A 20,041-nucleotide genomic window follows, 5' to 3' on the forward strand; every position below is an offset into this window, starting at 1 on the left:
ACACCCACCCATCTCACTCTTTCGCTTTCTCATACACACACACGTTTACACACCTCTCTCTCACAAATGCTTGCCCACAAAAGTGACACACATGTTAGTTATGCACCTGCACATCTCTGCTATATCTCACCCCCCCCTCTCTCTCTCACACACACACACACACACACACACACACATACATTGACGCATAGATATGCACCTGCCTATGCAGTTACACACACACTCTCACACGCATACTACATTTGGATACCACCACTGTGAAAGTGCTACCACAGCGTGAAACAATTCTGGCTTTTAACATTAATGAGGCAGTTTCTGTCTTTCGTTTCATTTCCCATTCCTCTCATCTGCATCTGAGTAGCTCTCTCTCTGTCCTCTGTTCTCTGTCAGTGAAGCTCTGGTTCTGCGTGACTACATGGAGGCCTGGAGTTGGTTTAACCGGGTCAAGAGAAGGAGGTTCCTCCAGGGTGACCCCCCCCCTTTTTCAGCTGCCGTTCAGCTGCCCAGCCACCTCACCTCTCTCTGGGCTTGACTGGAGGCCTGGGCTGGGCTGAGGTTAACCCCCCCCATACTTACACACTCACACACACACACACACACACACACCATCAGCAGCTAAAATGTGTCAGACCCAGGCAAAGACTCTCTGTGGGGGCCACAAAAGAGAAGCTTATTCTGGAGCAGTTCCATGAAGGGGAGTGAGGCGAGGCCCATAGATCGCCCCTCCTGGTGTTTCTTTTCTTGTGGTCAGTAAGTGCGCAGATGAGTTTATCAGATGTGGGGCGGCAGGCTGCCAGTCTCTGGGACTCCAGTCAGCGAGGTGCTCTAGTCGCTGGGCTTTAGCTCTCGCACACACATCTCACATCTTATTGTTTGTCTGGCTCTGCTCTTTCCATTTGCTCTCTACGTACTCTCCTCTGTCTTCTCTGAAGAAAGTCAAATGATGAAGTCATATTAGAGACCCAGAGGACTCTCACTATCTATCTATTTTTTCACCAGACATACAGTATTTTGTCTGTTACCTGCTCAAATGTTTTCCTGCTATCTATCTATCTATCTATCTATCTATCTATCTATCTATCTATCCCTTCCTCTCCTCTCCAGCTGAGTGTGTGTGAGGAGCAGCCATCACTCCGGTTTGCATCTGTGTGCAGGGGGTGAGGCAGAGCTACGCGCTGTGAAATATTTAGTGAATCCTGCTGCTTTGCTCTCTCCCTCTTTACTCCTTCTCTATCACCTTCTCTATCTCTCCATCTCTCTCTCTCTCTATTTGTATCTCTCTGTCTCTTTTTCTCTCACTTTTCTTCACTCTTTTTCTGTTTATCCCTCTTCCTCTTTCACTTTGCCCCTTTTCTCTGTCCCTCTTCTCCAATCTCTTTTCTTTCTTTCTTTCTTTCTTTCTTTCTTTCTTTCTTTCTATCCATCTATCTTTCTCGCTCTTTCTCCCCCCTCTCTCTCAGTAGCCTAGCTGGGCCTTCTGTGGTCTCTCAGTTCTCAGTTGTTGCAGCATTGGAAACCTCATCCAGTCTGCAGCATTGGAAACCTCATCCACTCACTCAACAAGGCAAACATGCCACCCTGAAAAAAACATAACCACCCACCAGCACACACACACACACACACACACACACAGTTATTACACAAAATATCTGCACATAATTGTTGTCACTGTTGTTGTCACAGATGCAGTCACTCATGCTCCCACACATTCTACATCCACACGTAGAAATGCATACACACACACACACACACACACACACACACACACACACTCACACACACACACACACACACACACACAATACCCAATGCAAAGCGCCAAGGACACTGCACCTAACTGTCGTCACATTTGTTGTCAGCGACACAATTACTCAGGCTCACAGAAAAAAACACCTTATAACACACACACACACACACACACACTCACACACACACACACACTCACAAACACATGTACACCCATTATTATACACACAGGCAAACACACACACATACACACACACTCATTATTATACACAGACACACACACACACACAGACAGACACAAATTAGATATCATCTAGAATCCACCGAAGCAGCGCCTTATTTACCAAACAGGTTGCCTAACAAGGCAGGACTGATCACCGCCAAGGCAGTTGTGGATGGGTCTCTAGCCGGGGCTGCATCCATCATAAGTGAAGTGTTGCTGAGCTGATTACACACATTAGCGCACTGCGTCTTAGCTATGACAGCTCCAACTGAACATGACAAATTCCATAATGCTGGGGAAAAAAGGAGCGATTTATTTCATTTATTTATTTATTTCCCCTTCTCTTTTCTTCTCTCTTTCTCTTCCCCCCATTTTCTTTCTCTTTGGGGCTATTAGGAATGCATGACGTGAAACACAGCGGCATTTGCATTTTTGTGTGTGTGCACCTCCAGCACAAGATACATACACTCTCTCACACATCCATACACACACACATACACACACAAGAAAGAAAAAACACACCTCTTCTCACCTAAACACATTTCATCATTAGATTTTATTTGTGAGACATTTTATCAGGTGTGTGGATGTGCATGTATATGTAATGTATGTGTGTCTCTGTATGTATGTGTGTGTGCACGTGTGTGTGTGTGTGTGTGTGTGTGAATATGTGTGTGTGTGTGTGTGTGGGCATGTCTGTGTTTGTGTGTGTGTGTGTGCCTGTGTATGCATGAACCTTCACACACGCTGGAGAGAGGTTCCTGTTAAGTGTTTGTTCCCCTGTCTGCTGCTAACAGGATCCCTTTGAATGAGGGTAATCTGAACATGGTATTAGCGAGACGACTTGGGCTGGAGGAGCCAGACAGCCTACCGTATTATTTACTGAGCGCGCGGCCTTGACACAACAGATAAGTGCATTAAATTGCACAGAGCCCCATTCAATTGTTTGGAGGGAGGAGGTGGGAGGTGTGAGTATGTACTCTGCATACAGGCCTACAAAGTGTGTGTGTGTGTGTTCTGTATGTGTCTATGTGGGTGTGTGTCTATGTGTAAGCCATATTCTTTTTATATACGGTATAATATCAATCATTTAATTTATTCTATTATTTTTGTTACTGTTGTAATTACGATAAAAATATCAAAGTAAAGAAGGACAGAGGAACGCAATAATTGGACAAATCATATAATGTCTAGTGTGTTAAGTGTGTAATAAATGTCCTAGTGTGTAAAATTAGACACTGTGTGTATTTCCTTGTAGTGTTAATGTATATTTTATTTAGAAGGTATACACATACCACTGCATAATTAATTAACCAAGATATGACTCACTCCCACTGTATATATGCCCCCATACATGAGAAAATATGGAAAAATATTTCCATTGCATTTGCCTCACTGAAAGATCTCTTTCAATATTTATTTCCTCTGATTTAATTAATGCCTGCTGATGTTTTTTAATCATTTCCATCATTATCTTTTTTACGACAAGGCTAATTAATTGTCTTTTAAACTGGCCCTGATCTCTGTGGTGTGTTTACGAGTACGGAGCGCTACCGAGACGTGTCATTAGGCAAACACTCTTTCTTTCTTTCTTTCTTTCTTTCTTTCTTTCTTTCTTTCTTTCTTTCATTCCCTCTTTCTCCACATCTTCGTAATCACTTTGCAGCGACACACAAGTAATGACATTCCCACGTGTGTGACATCAACCACCAACACCCTGCAGCCCCATCGCCTCTCACCATAACCTTACACACACACACACACACACACACACACACACACACACACAAAAGCCCTCTTATCTGATGTCTCCCATTTTTATGTGTATTTTCCTTAGGAAAAAATATATAGGAATGTGAAATATATAGGTATTTTTTAGGAACTTTCAAAGTGAGACGTTTCTCTTACTTGCTCTGTCCATCCCTCTTTTCTTTCTCTCTCCTCTCCTCTCATCTCTACCTCCGCTACAATCACTCACTTATTTTCTGTTTTCACTCATATTCTGCTGTCATCACACCTTCACTTCTTTACACGTTCACTTCTTGTCTTCCTCTCCTTGTCCATCCATATTTCTTCTGCCCCTCTCTACGCCATCCTTCTTCTGTCCTCTCCTCTCCCACATTCGTCTATGCCCTCCTTTCCTCTCCTCTCTGAAGTCTAACGCCACGTACAGCCATTTTCTGCTCTCTCTGAGAGCGATTAGCTTCGCACATACTCCAGCTAATATGGAAAGTCCCATCAGTCTGCCGCCATATTGCCAACCATATGAGCCTTTCGATGCCAGCCCTCCCACAGCCATTCGTACGCACTGTGTTTCCTGCCGAAACGCTCTGTTTTCAACACTGTTGGCTAAATATCAGCTGAGACTCCTGGTCGCCCGGAATATAATGACACGAGCGTTTGGAGCTCGTCTGTAAGCTGATTTTATTTAATCTCCCGGCTAATTAGCTGAACTTAATCATTTCATTTCAATTCTTTTCCATCACCTGATTTATTCTGTCGTCGTTCGTTCCCTCTTCGGCTGATGCTAGGTGCACCAGATGCCCTCAGACTCAGGGAGAGGTGGAGAGGGGACTTAATTCTGTGACAACACTGACCTCTAGTGGCTGATAAATTATTAGGGTGCTTTCTCTCTGTGAGGAAGTGTGACTGCAGGTGTGTGTGTGTGTGGAAGTGTGTGAGGCTGCAGGTGTGTGTCTGTGTGTGTGTGTGTGTGTGTGTTGATTTCTACTGTATGTGTGTTTGTGTTTTTGTGTTTTTCAGTGTATGTGTCGCTATATGAGTGTGTGTGTGTGTGTGTGTTTGTGTGTGTGTGTGTGTGTGTGTGTGTGTGTTGTGTTGTGTGTGTGTGTGTGTGTGTACGTGTTTCGTGAGGCAAATGACCTTTAAACGAGTTCTGAAACGCCCATACCAGCTAATGAATCAACATTGAGCCAACTGTTATGTTCACCTCTCTCTTTCCCCTATCTCCCTCTCACCCCTCAATCTCTTAAACCCACATAGTTAAAGACGGAACGCCTAATAGCCAGCATCTGCTGAAGTGTGTTAGCAGGAGGGTAACACCTCTTCTCCACCTTGGTCGCCCTCCGTCAGGAAACAGGAAGGAGAAAGCGTAGTGGGGGACAGAGACGTATGAGAAAGAGAGAGGGGTTGCCAGGGTTGCAGGGTTGTTAAGGCCCAGAGTGTCATCGTTGCTACGGTAATGATCAGATGAATATAGTAAACAGCTTGGGTGAGGGGGAGCAGACTCACCTCTGACCCTAGCATATGCACATACACACACACACACACACACACACACACACACACACACACACACATATGTATGCCCTTAGCCTTCTGTAGAATAAGCCATTAGCAGGAGAGAGTGTGCCGTCTAGACTATAAATATGTATCCAACCTCTATGTATTCCCTCCGTTCACAGTTCCATGGCCGCGTTGGCATGCGACACGTCTCTCTTTCCCTCCGTTCTTCCCTCCATCCATCCATCCATCCATCCATCCCCCTCTCCTCCACCTCCACCTTCACCTGTTCCTCCACTCCTCTTCTCTCCTCCTCCTCTACCACCTCCAGATCATACATACATACATACACACGTCTGCAACAGGGGAGCGTTTCAGATCTTATGGGCCGTGGTCAAATGCAGATGCGCGCTCTAACCCTGATGGAGGCCTAATAGGAGTAATAGGGTCGGCTCGGCGCATTTAATAAACAATTACCCATCAATTATGCATTGGGGTCGGACTTCACTGGGCCCCCGCGGCGGATCGGATGGGATGAGGCGCGCGGATGAATAATGCACGGCCACTTCCCACCCGCCACCGGTCTGTGGGACGACTCACACGCACACACGCACACACACACACACATACAGACATACACACAGGAGCACCAATTATCTCACCTGCTAATGACCGCGCTCCCTGTTTAAAACAGCAGTCCTTGTTTTGCCGCGCATAAAGGAAGAGAAAAAAGTGGGCACACACACAGAGAGAGAGAGAGAGAGAGAGAGAGAGAGAGAGAGAGAGAGAGAGAGAGGGAGAGAGAGAGAGGTGTAGAATAGATGAGGGAGGTTCATGTATTCAGTGCCTCTCAGGGCAACACACCATGAGGATTAAACTTTTATCCCTGCTTATTTTATTTGCTTGATTATTTATTTATTTTTTATGCATTAGTGTCATTTCCCTTTAGACGGCCATTAGTATTATTGAGGTGGTGGTGGTGGCAAGGGGTCAGAGGCTAGCGTTTGGCTAATGCTAATACGGCAGGCTAACAGCTGACTCCAGACCTGTCGCTCCCGTTTTTGAATTACAAATCAATCAGCCCGCTGCCTCACACCCTACCCACTGGTCCCCTTGAAGGTCGCACAGATTACCAAAGGTGACAGGGATAGCGGCGCATGGCCCCTATGGTCACCGAGGTGGCAGTAGCAGCAGATTAGCATAGCCTCTGCCGCTAAAGCGCTGAATTTATTTCATAAACGAGCCGGGAGAAGGGGGCCATGGCCGTGAGGGGCCGCACTTGATTAGAATATGCTGCCTAAGATGTGGAGCAGAGAGTGGCGAGCGAGAGAGGGGGGTAGATCTCCAGGCCCTGTGAATAACAGGGGGCATCAGGGGACGAATAATCAGCCCCCAGCTAGCTCCTAACTGCCCCCCTCCTTCCCATCACCCTGACTCTCTCTCTCCCCCTAGCAGATCACACCCTCACATCCCCACCCCTGTAACCTACGCTAGACCCTCTAGAGTGAGGAAATGGAATACGGGGTTCTAATACAGTCGTAGGCTAGCATCAGCAGAATGCATTATCATATGCGTTTAAACAGGCCTTAAAAGGGGGTACTGTGTGAGTCAATGTATGTCCACTCGCTCTCCCAAATGGACGTTCTCATATATTAAAGTTCATTTGCATGCGTTCAAGTGAGAAATTTGCATTGTGGGCCTTTCTCGGTTCTTCTGGGGAATTGACAGGTTTTTGCTGTGTGAGATTCCTTGATGAATTTTTATGGGTGAAACCTCCTAGGTAGATCACAGCTTATTCCACGCCCCCCCCCCCCCTCTCTCTCTCTCACACAAACACACACACACACACACACTCACAGACACACACATTTTCTTTCCACGATCTCTTACTGTACATTAATTCTGTGCTGGATCTCTGTCAATTCACTTTGTCCTAATGATGCATCGCTGGTCTCTCTCACCCATGACCTCTTGCCATAGCCGTGACTGCACACACACACACAAACACACACACACACACTTGTAAGAGGAAAAAATGAGGCCTAAGACACCAAAGGTCAGCCTTTCGTCTACAACCCCCCCCCCCTTCCCTGTTCCACCCGGGCCCGCCCCGCCCGTCAGCCTCCATCTGTTGCACATCTGGAAGTGTGCGCTCAAATAATTGGGAGTCAATTTGTTTGAAGTTATGTTTTTGGCATCTGGCGCGATTCATATAACTCTGGAAATCGCATCGGCGTTTTACAGCGGCCAGACCCAGCTGGGCACTTTTCATCTCGTTTGTGTTCCGTCGTTAATGCGCGCAGCCCCAACCCCTTCCCCCCCCTCTACCCTCTTTTTTTTCTGGACGCTGACGTGAGAGCTTGGGGAGACACAGGCAGGCGCCCCCCCCCCTCCCCCGTTCTCCCGTCATCCCAATAAATGCAATGAAACTGGGGCCAGACTCAGAAGAGCATGGGAGGGAGGATGCCTTGACCAGTGTGTGTGTGTGTGTGTGTGTGTGTGTGTGTGTGTGTGTGTGTGTTTTGTGTGTGTGTCTGGAGGGGCAGGGGGTTGTGAGATCACTGTGTATAAAATCAGTGGAAAAGTTCAAATGTAAATGTCAAAAGTATGCTCAAGACTGAACCCTGAACCCTCCCCAAAAACAGGAAAAAACAGTAAAACAGTGTTATTCACAGTGAGATTGTGGTTAATTTGGCCATGGCACATTGTCACAGCCACAGTTGTCAAGTGCTTGTAAATAATTGCGATGTTGGAGGGAGTGTGTGCATATGTGTGTGTGTGCGTTTCTGTTCTGTTTCTCTTTGTGCATATGTCTGTTTCCGTGCTTGCGTCGGCATCTGTGTATGTGCATGTGTTTATGCATTTCTCAGCCTGAGTATCTACAGCTCTGGAAAAAATGACAAGACCACATGCACATTTTTTTCTGATGTCATCCTACGGTTGCTGAGTGACATCCGAATGAGTTGACGGTCATGTTCAAAATTAAGAGACCACTGCAAATTTGAATATGACCGTCAACTCATTCGAATGCCACTCAACAACCATAAGATGAGAAAAATCTTATCAGAAAAAAATGCACAGTGGTCTCTAAAAAAAAATGTCCAGAGCTGTACGTAGATGATAAATAAATAATCCTTCAACTTGGTCAGGTGAGAACAGCCGAGCTGCTAAACATCTGCAGCGCAGACTGCCGATGGCAGCCCCTCACCTGTGTGTGTGTCTCCGGGCCCCCTCACTGCTGTTGTGTTGACAGAGCTGAGCGGAACGGAGCAGTCTCCAGGGACGACGGCACGACACCGTCACTTCTCACCCGTGCTAAACTGCTCTCAGCCTGCCACTAAACGCACCTGTTTGAGAGACAAACATAAACAAAAACAAACACATGCACAGATGAGTGTCAAACAAATGTGCGCATACAAATGCACGACACGTGCCCACATACACAAATACTTAATATCAATCAGTGGGCACAGACACACACACACACACACACACACACACACACACACACACAATGATTTGTGTTGTGATTATGGAGTCAACAGATGCATAAGTCTCAATCAGAGGGTTAACCCCGAACCCAGCGGGATTGTGGGAAGCGCGTGCCAGTTTGTTTGTTACACTGCGTTGGCAGTCAGTGGGAGTCTGATCTGTTTGGAGTGGTAAACTAGACTCATGCTGTGGATGCTGTGTTCTTGTGTGTGTGTGTGTGTGTTAGTGTGTGTGTGTGTGTGTTAGTGTGTGTGTGGGGAAGTGAGACTACCCACGCAGTGTCTTACTCCCACCTGCTGGTCAAACACAGCAGTAAGTGCAAAGGTATGGGAAGAGTGAGAATAGACCTGAGGCAATTACACACACACACACACAAATACACACACACCTGCGTTCATGTTCAAATATAGACAATAAACAGTGTATGTAAGAAACCATACACATTGAAATGCAAACATTTATATTAGAAAACAGTAGGAAACGTATGTCCCTGTCATATCACTCCTGTTTTAAAAATATGCATCAGGTCAATTCATGCATCAAGTCTAGAAACACCCCTGTTTCAATACACAGCATGGTAATTAAGATACTATGTAAATAAATATCTAAGCATGTCTGAGTATGAATTTACTGCATAATTACTTGTGTTTTTGTCTCTCTTTCTCAAAAACAACTAGCATTTTCATTATCTTGTACTCCCAATGCTCCCTTGATAAGCCTCATGCCTTTAAATCCAACCGAACCCCACTAGAAATCAATGCATGCACGCCCCCCCCTCCAGCTTTGATATGGAGCTTTGCAGTGGAAATGAAGAACATGAGCAGGATCACTCTCTAACAGCCAGGCTTGATGGAGAACGCAAGATGCTAAGAAAATGACCCCCCCCCCCAGCAAAAAAAAAGCAAAGGGGAAAAATTGCACTGATGAAAATGAGTGGCCATCACATGGAAATAGAGAGAAGCCTCTGTTTTCTTTTTAATGAATATATTTACCTTCCATAATTGCACCAGCCAATTAGGCGTAAACATCGCACAGGTCTTTGTAGTTGGCAGAGTGTGGTGGTTCAATTTTTATTTTCGAGCCGACGAAAGGAGATGCAAGCTGAATCGCATTCGATTTCATTTCAGAGAAACATACAAGCTAATAACATTCTAAAACATTAATTTAGACACGCTTTGATGAGGAACACAGGGTATCCGCGGAAATGCATAGACGTGTTTTTTTTTATGTTTCTTTATTTATTTTTTTTGGTCTCTAGTGTTTGTTGTATTATTAATGCATTATTTCAGATATGCTTGAAAATCTCCTAATGAAATGGTTCTTCAAAAAAGCCCATCATTTGCAACTAACACAAGCCCCTAAATAAAACTTTAAATCAACTCCAATAAACTTTTCAGAGTGGCGAGGGAGAGGCTCGAGTTTTCATGGGGGACTTATGAGAGCGTCTAATATAAAATTAAAGAGTAGTCAGATGCACACACACACACACACACACACACATACTCATACACACACTCTCATGGTCATACGCGTAAACACACACACACATGCAAATATAACAGGGAGGAGAGTTCAACTTCCTCCTCATAAGTAGTGGAATGCAAGAATTTCTCGAGTTACTTCTTGAACAGTTTTTTTTTTTCTCTCTCTTTCTTCTTCAGTCTGTTCTTCTTCTTCGGTCTGGTTTTAATGGTCTCTGTCTCTCTCTCTCTCAGCTGGGTAATTATGGCTATTCTCCACCTCGTTAGTGACCCTCAGGACAGTAGTGTTCATCAGTGCACTGTCACTTAGTCATGACAATCACACTCTCCAGCTCTCTCTCCAACTCTCTCTCTCTCTTCAACTCTCTCTCTCTCTCTAGCTCCCTCTAGCTCTCACTTTCTCTGGCTCGCTCTACCTATCTCTCAGACTCTCTCTCTCTCTCTCCCTCTAGCTCTAAGTCTCTCTGGCTCACTCTACCTGTCTCTCAGACTCTCTCTCTCTCTCTCTACCCTGTAGGGTGTAAAACCCAGACACCTTGTGTCTCATGTTTCACTCACCTTCTGTTGAGAGTCAATCAGCCCCAGAGTTCAAGGAGAGTGTCTGGGGCAGCACCGCACTTGACCTTTGACCTACTGCAACGCATCACAAAGAGCTACCCAATCATAGGCTCGTGGGTCAAGAGGTGTCTCGGGAGTTATTCTTCTCTCCACAAAGAAAAGTTGGGTTGTGCGTGACAGTAAGAAAATACCTTTTTTTCCAGTTAATTGCAGCAATACTCGGAAAGTGAGATTGATGGGTCTTTGATAGAGAGGAGTAATCTTAATGTGCCAAAAATGTGTGTCAGAATGTAAAAATCAGACTGATGTACGGTCACTGAAAATAAAAAGGGGTTTATTTATCTTTTCCCCACCCCCAAAAAAGAATAAAAAACGTATCATGTTAGATGATGTAAGAAATATTGTTTTTGAGAATACATGGATTAAAACATATAAATACATGAACATACATATTTTCTTAAAAAATACATTTAAGACAAGACAATAGAAGGGTTAGGTATTTAACTAGTACGATTATAATTGCATTGCTTTGTCCATTTTCTTTTTTACAACACATTAGATTAAGGCAACGTTGGCCATTTTGCTTCATAAACGTCAATAAAGAACATTTAAGAAACATTTACAACACATCTCTCCTGCACAGTGCAGGCATCAGATGTGGTCAGTGTAAGAACTGCATACAGTAAGAGACTCATTCAGTCTATCCGTGACTGCAGGCTGCACAGTGTTCGCAGAGTTCTGTTAGGATATCCCATCATCACTGGATCTCCCTTTTTTGTCTTAATGCGCTTCAATGAATGTCGGTAAGATCTGGGAGGACAGAGGGAGGGAGACGCTTTCTCTCTCTCTTTCTTTCTCACTTTCTCTCTCTCCATTCTTCATAAGCAGTTAAGTGGTTCAAGAGACAAGGGCACAGAGTCTCAGGGCTCCAGCATGAAACCTCTTTTTGCAAAATGTCTTTTTGCCTGGAGTTGTGGCTTGGGAGTGTGTCGGGCAGTGGAGTGGCGTGGCCACAGAGGGGTGAAAGGTCAGGAGGGTTTAAAGGTCATTATGGGAGGGAGGGGGGGGGGGGCATCAGAGATCATCGTCGTCGTCCGAGCTGAAACTGGAGCGGTGGCTGGAGCCCTTGGAGGCGTCGGGCGAGGCGGCGGAGAGCAGGGGGTCAGTGCCGAACGGCGAGAGCGGGTCGTCCATCAGGATCTCCTCCAGCCGGTGCTCCTCCTTCAGCGTGGCACTGAAGAAGTCTGTGAAGTGCGACAACGGGTCCGAGAAGGTCGTCGAGCCGTCACCAGGCTCCCCTGCCCCGCCCGTCGCGCCTGACGACGGCACAGAGGGCATGCCGCCGGTGGCCCCTCCGCTTGTCGCCACGGCGGCGGTGGCGGCGGCACCACCGGGTTGAGCTCCCATGAGCGGAGTGCGGGGCAGGTACTCGGCTCCTCCGTTGAGCTCGTCGGGGTAGAGGGGGGGCTGCTGGGGTCCCTGAGGCGGGTGCTGCTGCTGTTTGAGAAGATGGTTGGACAGCTCGACGGGCCCCAGAGAGGTGGCCATGCTGGGCAGACCATGGGCCCGTGCCTGGATCTCCAACTCCTGAGGAGAAAACGCACACACAGGAGAGGACAAGAGGGGTTAGACCACAGAGATGAACAGAGTTGAAAAAAAACAAGAGTTCTAGAGAGAGAGAGTTCTAGATAGAGTAAAACCACAGAAAATACTGGAGTTAAATATCACAGAGAGCACCAGCGAGATGACTAAACAGGAAGGACCACAGAAAACATGGTGTAGCATACCGTAGAAATAGGTTTAAACTAGTGTAGTACATTGAAAACAAAGAAACTTTACAGTAAAGAATAATGCACTACAAGCTAATTCACTTGGCTATATCTCCACCACATAAACATCCTCTCTCCCTGAAGCCTTGTTCTGTCAGACAGTGAAAGACAGCAGTGGATGTGAACCGAACGCGACACAACTGAGGGACTGATCTGGCCACTGCCTCCCCAAGCACTGAGCACCACATCAGTACTCATGTCCACCCCATAGCACTGCCTGGTTGACTGATGGTGTTTAAACAGCATCCCAATTTAGTGCTGGGGGAGTGATTAATCTGGCTCTCGGCTATCTACAAAGTGTGTGTGTGTGTGTGTGTGTCCAATCACTTCATACATCTACATCCACTACAAACACACACACACACACACACACACACACACACCCCACTTCCACTTGGATTGATCCATCCTTTGAGCTTTGCCATCATAAACATGACAGGGACAGAGTAAAGAAAAGATGGACAGGGGGGGGCGCCTCACAAATCTCATCAGTCAGTGGACTCAGCGCATCATCAGTCTGTGGCGATACTGCTCTAGAAGAGGCCTGTACCTCACAAAGGCACATCTGGCACAAAGCCCGAAGCTTGCTATCCTACACCCAATACAGTGATGAATTTCTCGCCATGCCGCTCCACTTTTATTAAACCTTGCGCCCAGGGGTGTGGCAATTAACAACAAAAGGTGTGATCTGGTGCATGATCCAAAAATCACCTTTTTACACCGTCTAAAAAATCGCCACTGACCAAGAAAAACCTGGTCTATAGCGAGAGAGGCGAATATACACAGCTGAAGACACAATGTCAGGAGATGTAAGCAGCCCTTAGCAACCAGTCCCAAACAATTCCTCTGCAGGATAAATATTCTTAAACATTTTATTCAGTCATTCGAACATTATTGGGGTAAGTGTTGCTTTTTTCAGGATATGTTTTCGATTGTAACCCCCTGTCAGTCAATAGTGAAAGTAAATAACTGTGTAGAACTGTTTTGTTGTTGCCTATGAGACCACGGTGAAGTTAATGACTGTGAAGACTAATTAAGAAACAGAAGAGCAACCCTTTTGAAAAATGCGTCCGGTCGCTGATCACAAAATCACACCGTTTAATTAGCTAATGTTGACTGGACAACTCTTAAACTTTGCATCTCTGACCAAACATTTCCAATCGCTAAAATAGAGCCCTGAGAGTCTTCTGACTCTCAATACACTCAGCCAGAGCACTCCACAATATTGCTGATAACATATTGAGCACTGCTACAATGCTGATGTAATGGTATGTTGAACAGTGCAACAGTGGTGATTCAGTGCTGAATAGCACTACAGTGCTGTTTCAAGGTTAAATGCTGATACAATGTTGAACAACGGTGGAGTACTGACGCAATGTTGAACACCCGCACAGGCTTTGGGTTGGCATTTTCTGCATGTGTTTGTCATTCCTGGAGAGCAAGAATGTGGAATCTGTGGCTCATCTCTCTCTCTCTCTCTCTCTCTCTTTCTCTCTCTCTGTCTCTCTCTCTCTCTAATACTTAGGAGTCTTTCAGTGGAATCCACAGATAAAGAGCTGTTTGTCTATCAGCTGAAGAGAAAAAAAACTGTCATCTATACATAAAGCGGCCTTTTCATCCCTGTAGAGCACCTTGGCAATCCAAGGCGTCTGAATGTGAAAAGGGGGTGTGGGTACGGATCCATAGTGGCAATATGGTGGCATTGTGGGGAACGCGTGGAGACAAAGCCATGGTCCCTGAAGCAGTAGAGGGGTGTGTACAAGTCTGTGGTGTCTAATTAAGCGTGCTGGTCTCTCTCCCAGTATGTGTGCCCTGTGCATAGTGTGTCAATAGCAGGCCAATTGGACTGCATGATTCTAACCAGCCTACCCTTCTTGCGTGAGAGCTATGGCATGTGGGCTATGTGAACATGCATTTGTTTCTGTATGTGTGTGTGTGTGTGTGTGTGTGTGTGTGTGTGTGTGTGTGTGTCCTCTGATGCAGGATTTGATAATCAAGTAATTACTCCAGTGGGTCCCACTTCAAAGCAGAGGGAGTGACACAGCGGTTACTCACATCAGTGGGAAGCCTGGCAGACAGGCATGGAGGGATAGGGACAGAGAGAGAGATGGAGAGAGAGATAGAGGGATGGAGAAAAGGATGGAGGGAGGAATGAAGAGGGTGTGAATGGTGTCTTTATGCATCTGTCCATGTGTGTGTATTTCAGTCTGTTTACTTTTGTTTTCTCCCTGTTTTTGTCTAATTGAACTGTCTTTATTTCATCTTGTACCTTTTGTTGTGGTTTTCCTCTTACCCTCTCTGTCTTTTATTCACACACACACACACACACACACACACACACACACACACACACACACACATTCCATCCTTCCCTCTTCTCTGAGAGCGTATGACAACGGGTGAGTAAAGGAGTTTTGTTTTTGCACCACTCTCGTACCTGGATCCTGAGCAGCAGTCTGCGGTTGGCCTGCTCCAGCTTCTTCTGGCGACTCTCCAGCTCACGGGCGTGCTGCTGCTCCTTCTGCAGCCACTTGATGTACTCCACCGAGGCCTTCAGGATCGTCCCTTTGTTCCAGCGCATGTCCCTGTGGAGCACCGCACAGACAACAGGACAGAGAGAGAGAGAGAGAGAGAGAGAGAGAGAGAGAGAGAGAGAAGAGAGAAAGAGAAGAGAATGTGGGAGAAAGAGAGAGATAACCTTTTAAACACAAGTCCACGTGTCAGCAAGAATGCTCGCACCCCAGAAAGAAATGAACAGAGAGAGAGAGAGAGCAAAAAAAAAAAAAAACTTACAAAGGCTCAATTTTTATATATGAATAAGGAATAGTGATTTACACGACCAATTATTCATTCTTGGACATTACGTCTGGCCCCCTGAATGGGATTTTTAATAGAATACTTAAGTACATCTGGAGAAAGTCCATTCTGGGGGTCCTTGTGTGGTAAAATTAATCCCTGGGCCAAAAATGAGTGTCGGAAAACGGGTGTAAAAAAAAGATTGGACTTAGAAGAGGAAGCAAAGAGCACTGGCTCCTGATACCATTACTTTTTTAAAAGGAGTGTGAAAGCGAGGAAGAGAGTGAGAGACCTGGTTTAAAATCGTCCCTTTCCACCCGAACAAGACGTCTGGGTTCTGATGGCAGTTAATAATCTCCTTTATCTTGAGCTAATGGCACCGGCGACAACAGTCGCCCTCCATTTAAATTCCATCCAAAGTTCAATTGAGCTGGGCCAATGGAGTCCCATTCCGGGCTGAGCTCCCCATCTCAGGGGCCAATTGTGCTCCAACCTGCCTACTCTTGACCTCAGTCTCATTCAAGGACTTTGAAAACCTTGACTGAAAAAAAAAAAGCAGGAGGCTTCAGCAGTCCTTACTCAAACATGAATCAGAAACTTTGGGTAGCACTTTGGGGCCTTGTGTAATTATATAAAAAAGGAATGGATGAGCACATTGTTGAAAGAACAAAGGAAGCAACAAAGGAAGGTTGTGCTTCTGTTTATATTTATGCAGGACTTGGCTCCAGTCATGGTACAGTAGGTAGGAAAATAAAAGACTTTCAGCACCTTCAGTCTATCACAATGTATTTTTACTTCTATTTGGCTTTTTTTTTTTTTCAACTATACTCTAATGGTAATCATATTCGCTATGGATAAAATAAATGTAAAATATAAATGTGGTATATAATTTATTTTCAGGAAGGGCTATTGATGGTGTATTGTGAAAGTATGGACATTAGCTTATGTGACACTAAGGATGTTTAGGAGAAAAGTGAAAAGCGACTCAGACACTTACGGGTCATTGGACTTTGGTATGAGTGTCCCCAGCTCCTTGATTCTGTAGTTGATGTTGTATCTTCTCCTCCGTTCAACTGGAAGACAAACAGAGCGATTGATGAAGACATGTTCACAGAAATTATTTTTTAAGAGCAAGAGCAAAACCAAAACAATAATTACAATTTAGTCCGATTAATTGTCAGTGATGAAGCACTCACTGAGATTGTGGTTGTCTTTTTTCTGTCGCTCTTTGGCCATGACTCTGGTGTCGTGTTCTATAAAGAGAGAAAAGAGAGGAAGAACAGAGAGAAGGAAAAAAAAAATGAGAGACAAAGTTCAGATAAGTGGTGACAACGCCAAGCTAACAGACACACACTGACATACACACACACACACACACACACATCGCCCTCACAAAAGATCAGTCAGCTCAACCCTTTGCACCCTCGTTTGCTACCCAGGTTGTGATCACACAGACTTGCTCAAGGACCGCCTGACCCCCAACTCGTCGTGGCGCCCCGATCGCCCGACTCCCCCTGACACCACGCGACCCCTCCGACCACAAACAGGAATGACCTTTTTACCCCCCTCCGTCCACCCTCAAAGAGCTTCTTCTTCCTAGTCCACAGAGCTCTTCTTTGCCTCTCTGTGGTCTCTTCTGTGTCCTTGTTAACATACTGAGACTCACAATCAAGTCAACTTAACAAATTTGCTAATTTAGTAAATGTAGTAAAAAAAAAAGGGATGAGCTGGGGTAAGGGTGGAGATTGGAGAGGGGGGGTCAGGGAGTGGAGAGAGATACTCTCTCAAGTGTTCATATTCACATTCACATTCTTCCAAATTACATAATTGGGCGGCGTGATTGGATTTCTCAATCTGTTTTCTGTTGATTCAATAAGGCCCATTTAAAACCCCATGTAACACGCCCATTGTCTGGAGCCCTGCACACTTATATGAAAAAGGCTGTAATTTACTTATTTGCGCATCGTAGTGAAGCGTTCTTCAGGCATCCTTTCTATTTCCTAAATCAATTAGCTCTACTTGATGCATGACATTCATAAGAAAAAAGACTGTTCATTTACACAGAGGCTTTTTGTGTTGCTTGCATGCACCATGGCAAACTCATTGCCATTTTTTTTTTCGTTTTCCTGCTAAATGATTTACTGATTATCAGCAAAGAGGGAGAAGTAACTGCAAGCCAAACAAGTTTTGAACATACTTTGTGAGGGAAAAAAAAATCAACAAACAAGATGAAAACCTATGTTTGTGTTTTCTTTTGAAATTCAGCCGCATTTGATTTAAAAAACATTCAACAGATGATTATCCAACCAGACTTAAATCAGTCCTCCCTAAGTGCATTTCACGCATACGCACGTGCAGCATGTATTCAACTGCCCCCAATGACTCAACTGCAGTTTAATTGGGTTGCTTGTTATGTCCACTATTAGGTCAAACTCTGTCAAACACAATGTTACAAAGTTTCACTTGGGAGACTCTCTCTGTGTGTCTCAATCAGTGACACTCTCTTTGAATAAAATAACTAAAATAACATCCCTATTCACGATACCCACCTTCCTTCACCCTCTTTGATAAGAAGTACTGTATGTAAGAGTAAATGTGAATATTGCCCCCATCCCACCCCTGGTCTCTGTGTATGCTCTGATTGTAAGAACTGTCATTCATCTCTTTCAAATAAAGCAATGTGTTGGTACGGATCTTTTTTTTTTAACATTAGCTATTAGCTCTGCTCTGCGCTGTCGGATTTGCCGTACCTGTGACCTCCCTCTTAACAGTGAGCTTTGTGGGGCAAGAGATGGGTGGCAGTCCACCATGAGGGGTGAGCATACCTGGCTCACCGCCGTACACATCCAGCATCCCGCCGTTCAGGGACACCTAGAGGTGGAGGAGAAAGAAAGAGAGAAAAGAGAGAGAGAGAGAGAGAGAGAGGAGAGAGAGAGAGAGATAAAGGAGTGATGTGGAGATGAGTAAGAAGGAGAGAGACAGAGATAGACAGAGAGAGAGAGAGACAAACAGATGACATTACTGAAGAGGTTCATTCATCCCCAATTTTGCTTCCTTTGCCCTCCCCAGATGCCCCCTCTACACAGGAGCTAAATGTCTACACTTCCACATTCTTCAGCCCCTCCTGACAAGCCCTGATACTGCATTGTCTAGACACTGGACATAGGTCTCAATTGACTTCCTGTCTCTCTTTTCTTTAGATGTGTTAAACCCTTTTAAGATGAGAGAGAGTGAGAGTGAGATGTTGCTGGGGGCATCACTGAGATGGCTTCAAGGCCCATGTGTGTGTGTGTGTGTGTGTGTCTGTGTTTGCTGTCTGCCTACTTGACTCTCTGGCTAAGTATGTGTTTGTCTAGTTTTGTCTGCGTTTACCAATAGTAACAGACCTCCTTGTACTGGGCCACCATGACAAAAATGCAGCTGCCTGATTTAAAAATAGCACCCCTCTTTATGAAAAGGGCCATCTCAGTGTATCTACCCATCTCTCCCTCTCTCTCTTTCTCTCACACACACAAAGACACACACACACACACACAGATGTCAACGATAGAGTAAGTAACATTTCCCATAAGCACCCAAAAGCATGAGGACATTTTTCTCTCTTTTCTCTTCCTTATCTTTTTCTTCCTTATCTGTATGACACTGGTGGTATGTGGAGACATGGATTTAGAAAGCTATGTGCGAAGAGCTGATTGTGTGTGTGTGTGTGTGTGTGTGTGTGTGCCATGAAATACTGATATTCACAGTGAAAGTCCATATATAATCTGATTTTCCTGGAGGGCAAGGAGTGCAGGAATGACAAATAAGAGAGAGAGCGAGAATGAAAGCCAACCATTATGTGATCCTTGCTTTTGCATTAGTGATTATCTCAACACTAGTTGATGCAAATGTGTGTGTGTGTGTGTGTGTGTGTGTGTGTGTGTGTGTGTGTGTGTGTGTGTGTGTGTGTGTGTGTGTGTGTGTGTGTGTGTGTGTGTGTGTGTGTATGCACGCATGAGGTGGGGCGCTGCTAATCAAAATGAAGGATTGCGACAGTCGTGCGCCTGCCGTCTGGTTAATCGCTGCCATCCATCCCCATCTGTGTTGGTGGATGTGTTGACACTCCGTAGAGCTGAGACGCATCGCTCCGTGCAACTAATTAAAATGAATTGATCCATTTAAGCACGGTATCATTTCAGAACAGGCCCATCGGGAGTGTATGTATTAGTCCAATCCGATGCCTCACTGCTTTCCTTCTGTATAATCATAATCTCTCTCTCTCTCTCTCTCTCTCTATCTATCTGTCTGCCTTTCATTCTCTCTGGGTTTCTATCAACTAGTGTCTTTGTTTTTTCTCTCAATCTGTCTATCTCTCCTGGTACTTTCACGCAACCCTCTTCTTCTCGTCTTTTTAATCCCTTCATTTCACTTATCCTTATTTCACTCTCTCTCTCTCTCTCTCTCTCAACCTCTCTATGAGTGAAAGTGTTCCTTCTTTAGCTTGGAATGCTACTTGACAAATTCCCTTTTCAGAGAAGCATATTTCTGTGTTGAACTCAGGTGTGGCGCTAATGGAGATTCAAGTATCTCTTTGTCCGAGACCTAGCTAGTATTAACGTCAGCTAACAGTTGAGGAATGCTAGCCCGCATCCCTGTCATACTAAGGCCACTTGTTTCCCTCAGACTCCCACGCA

The 20,041-nt window shown here is 45.2% G+C and overlaps 1 protein-coding gene across 4 annotated transcripts in view; it reads right to left on the bottom strand.

Moving 5' to 3' along the window:
* Positions 1 to 11,060: 11,060 nt before the first annotated feature.
* tfec (transcription factor EC) overlaps positions 11,061 to 20,041 on the bottom strand; it is a 57,849-nt gene continuing 48,868 nt past the window's right edge. For 3 of the 4 annotated variants that reach the window (XM_076297331.1, XM_076297333.1, XM_076297334.1), the window contains 5 exons: positions 18,119 to 18,239; positions 16,565 to 16,621; positions 16,366 to 16,441; positions 15,010 to 15,157; positions 11,061 to 12,330 (listed from right to left, as the gene is read on the bottom strand). In XM_076297331.1, the coding sequence (XP_076153446.1) occupies positions 11,818 to 12,330; positions 15,010 to 15,157; positions 16,366 to 16,441; positions 16,565 to 16,621; positions 18,119 to 18,239 (915 nt within the window). In that variant the 3' untranslated portion in view covers positions 11,061 to 11,817. The remainder of the gene's footprint in view (positions 12,331 to 15,009; positions 15,158 to 16,365; positions 16,442 to 16,564; positions 16,622 to 18,118; positions 18,240 to 20,041) is intronic. The other variant, XM_076297332.1, reaches the window with a different exon arrangement.

This window comes from Alosa pseudoharengus, unplaced genomic scaffold, assembly GCF_046254945.1.
Source record: "Alosa pseudoharengus isolate Yale_2024_CS ecotype anadromous, Long Island Sound unplaced genomic scaffold, YU_APseudo_1.1 YU_APseudo_1.1_scf_20, whole genome shotgun sequence".
NCBI lineage: Eukaryota > Metazoa > Chordata > Actinopteri > Clupeiformes > Clupeidae > Alosa > Alosa pseudoharengus.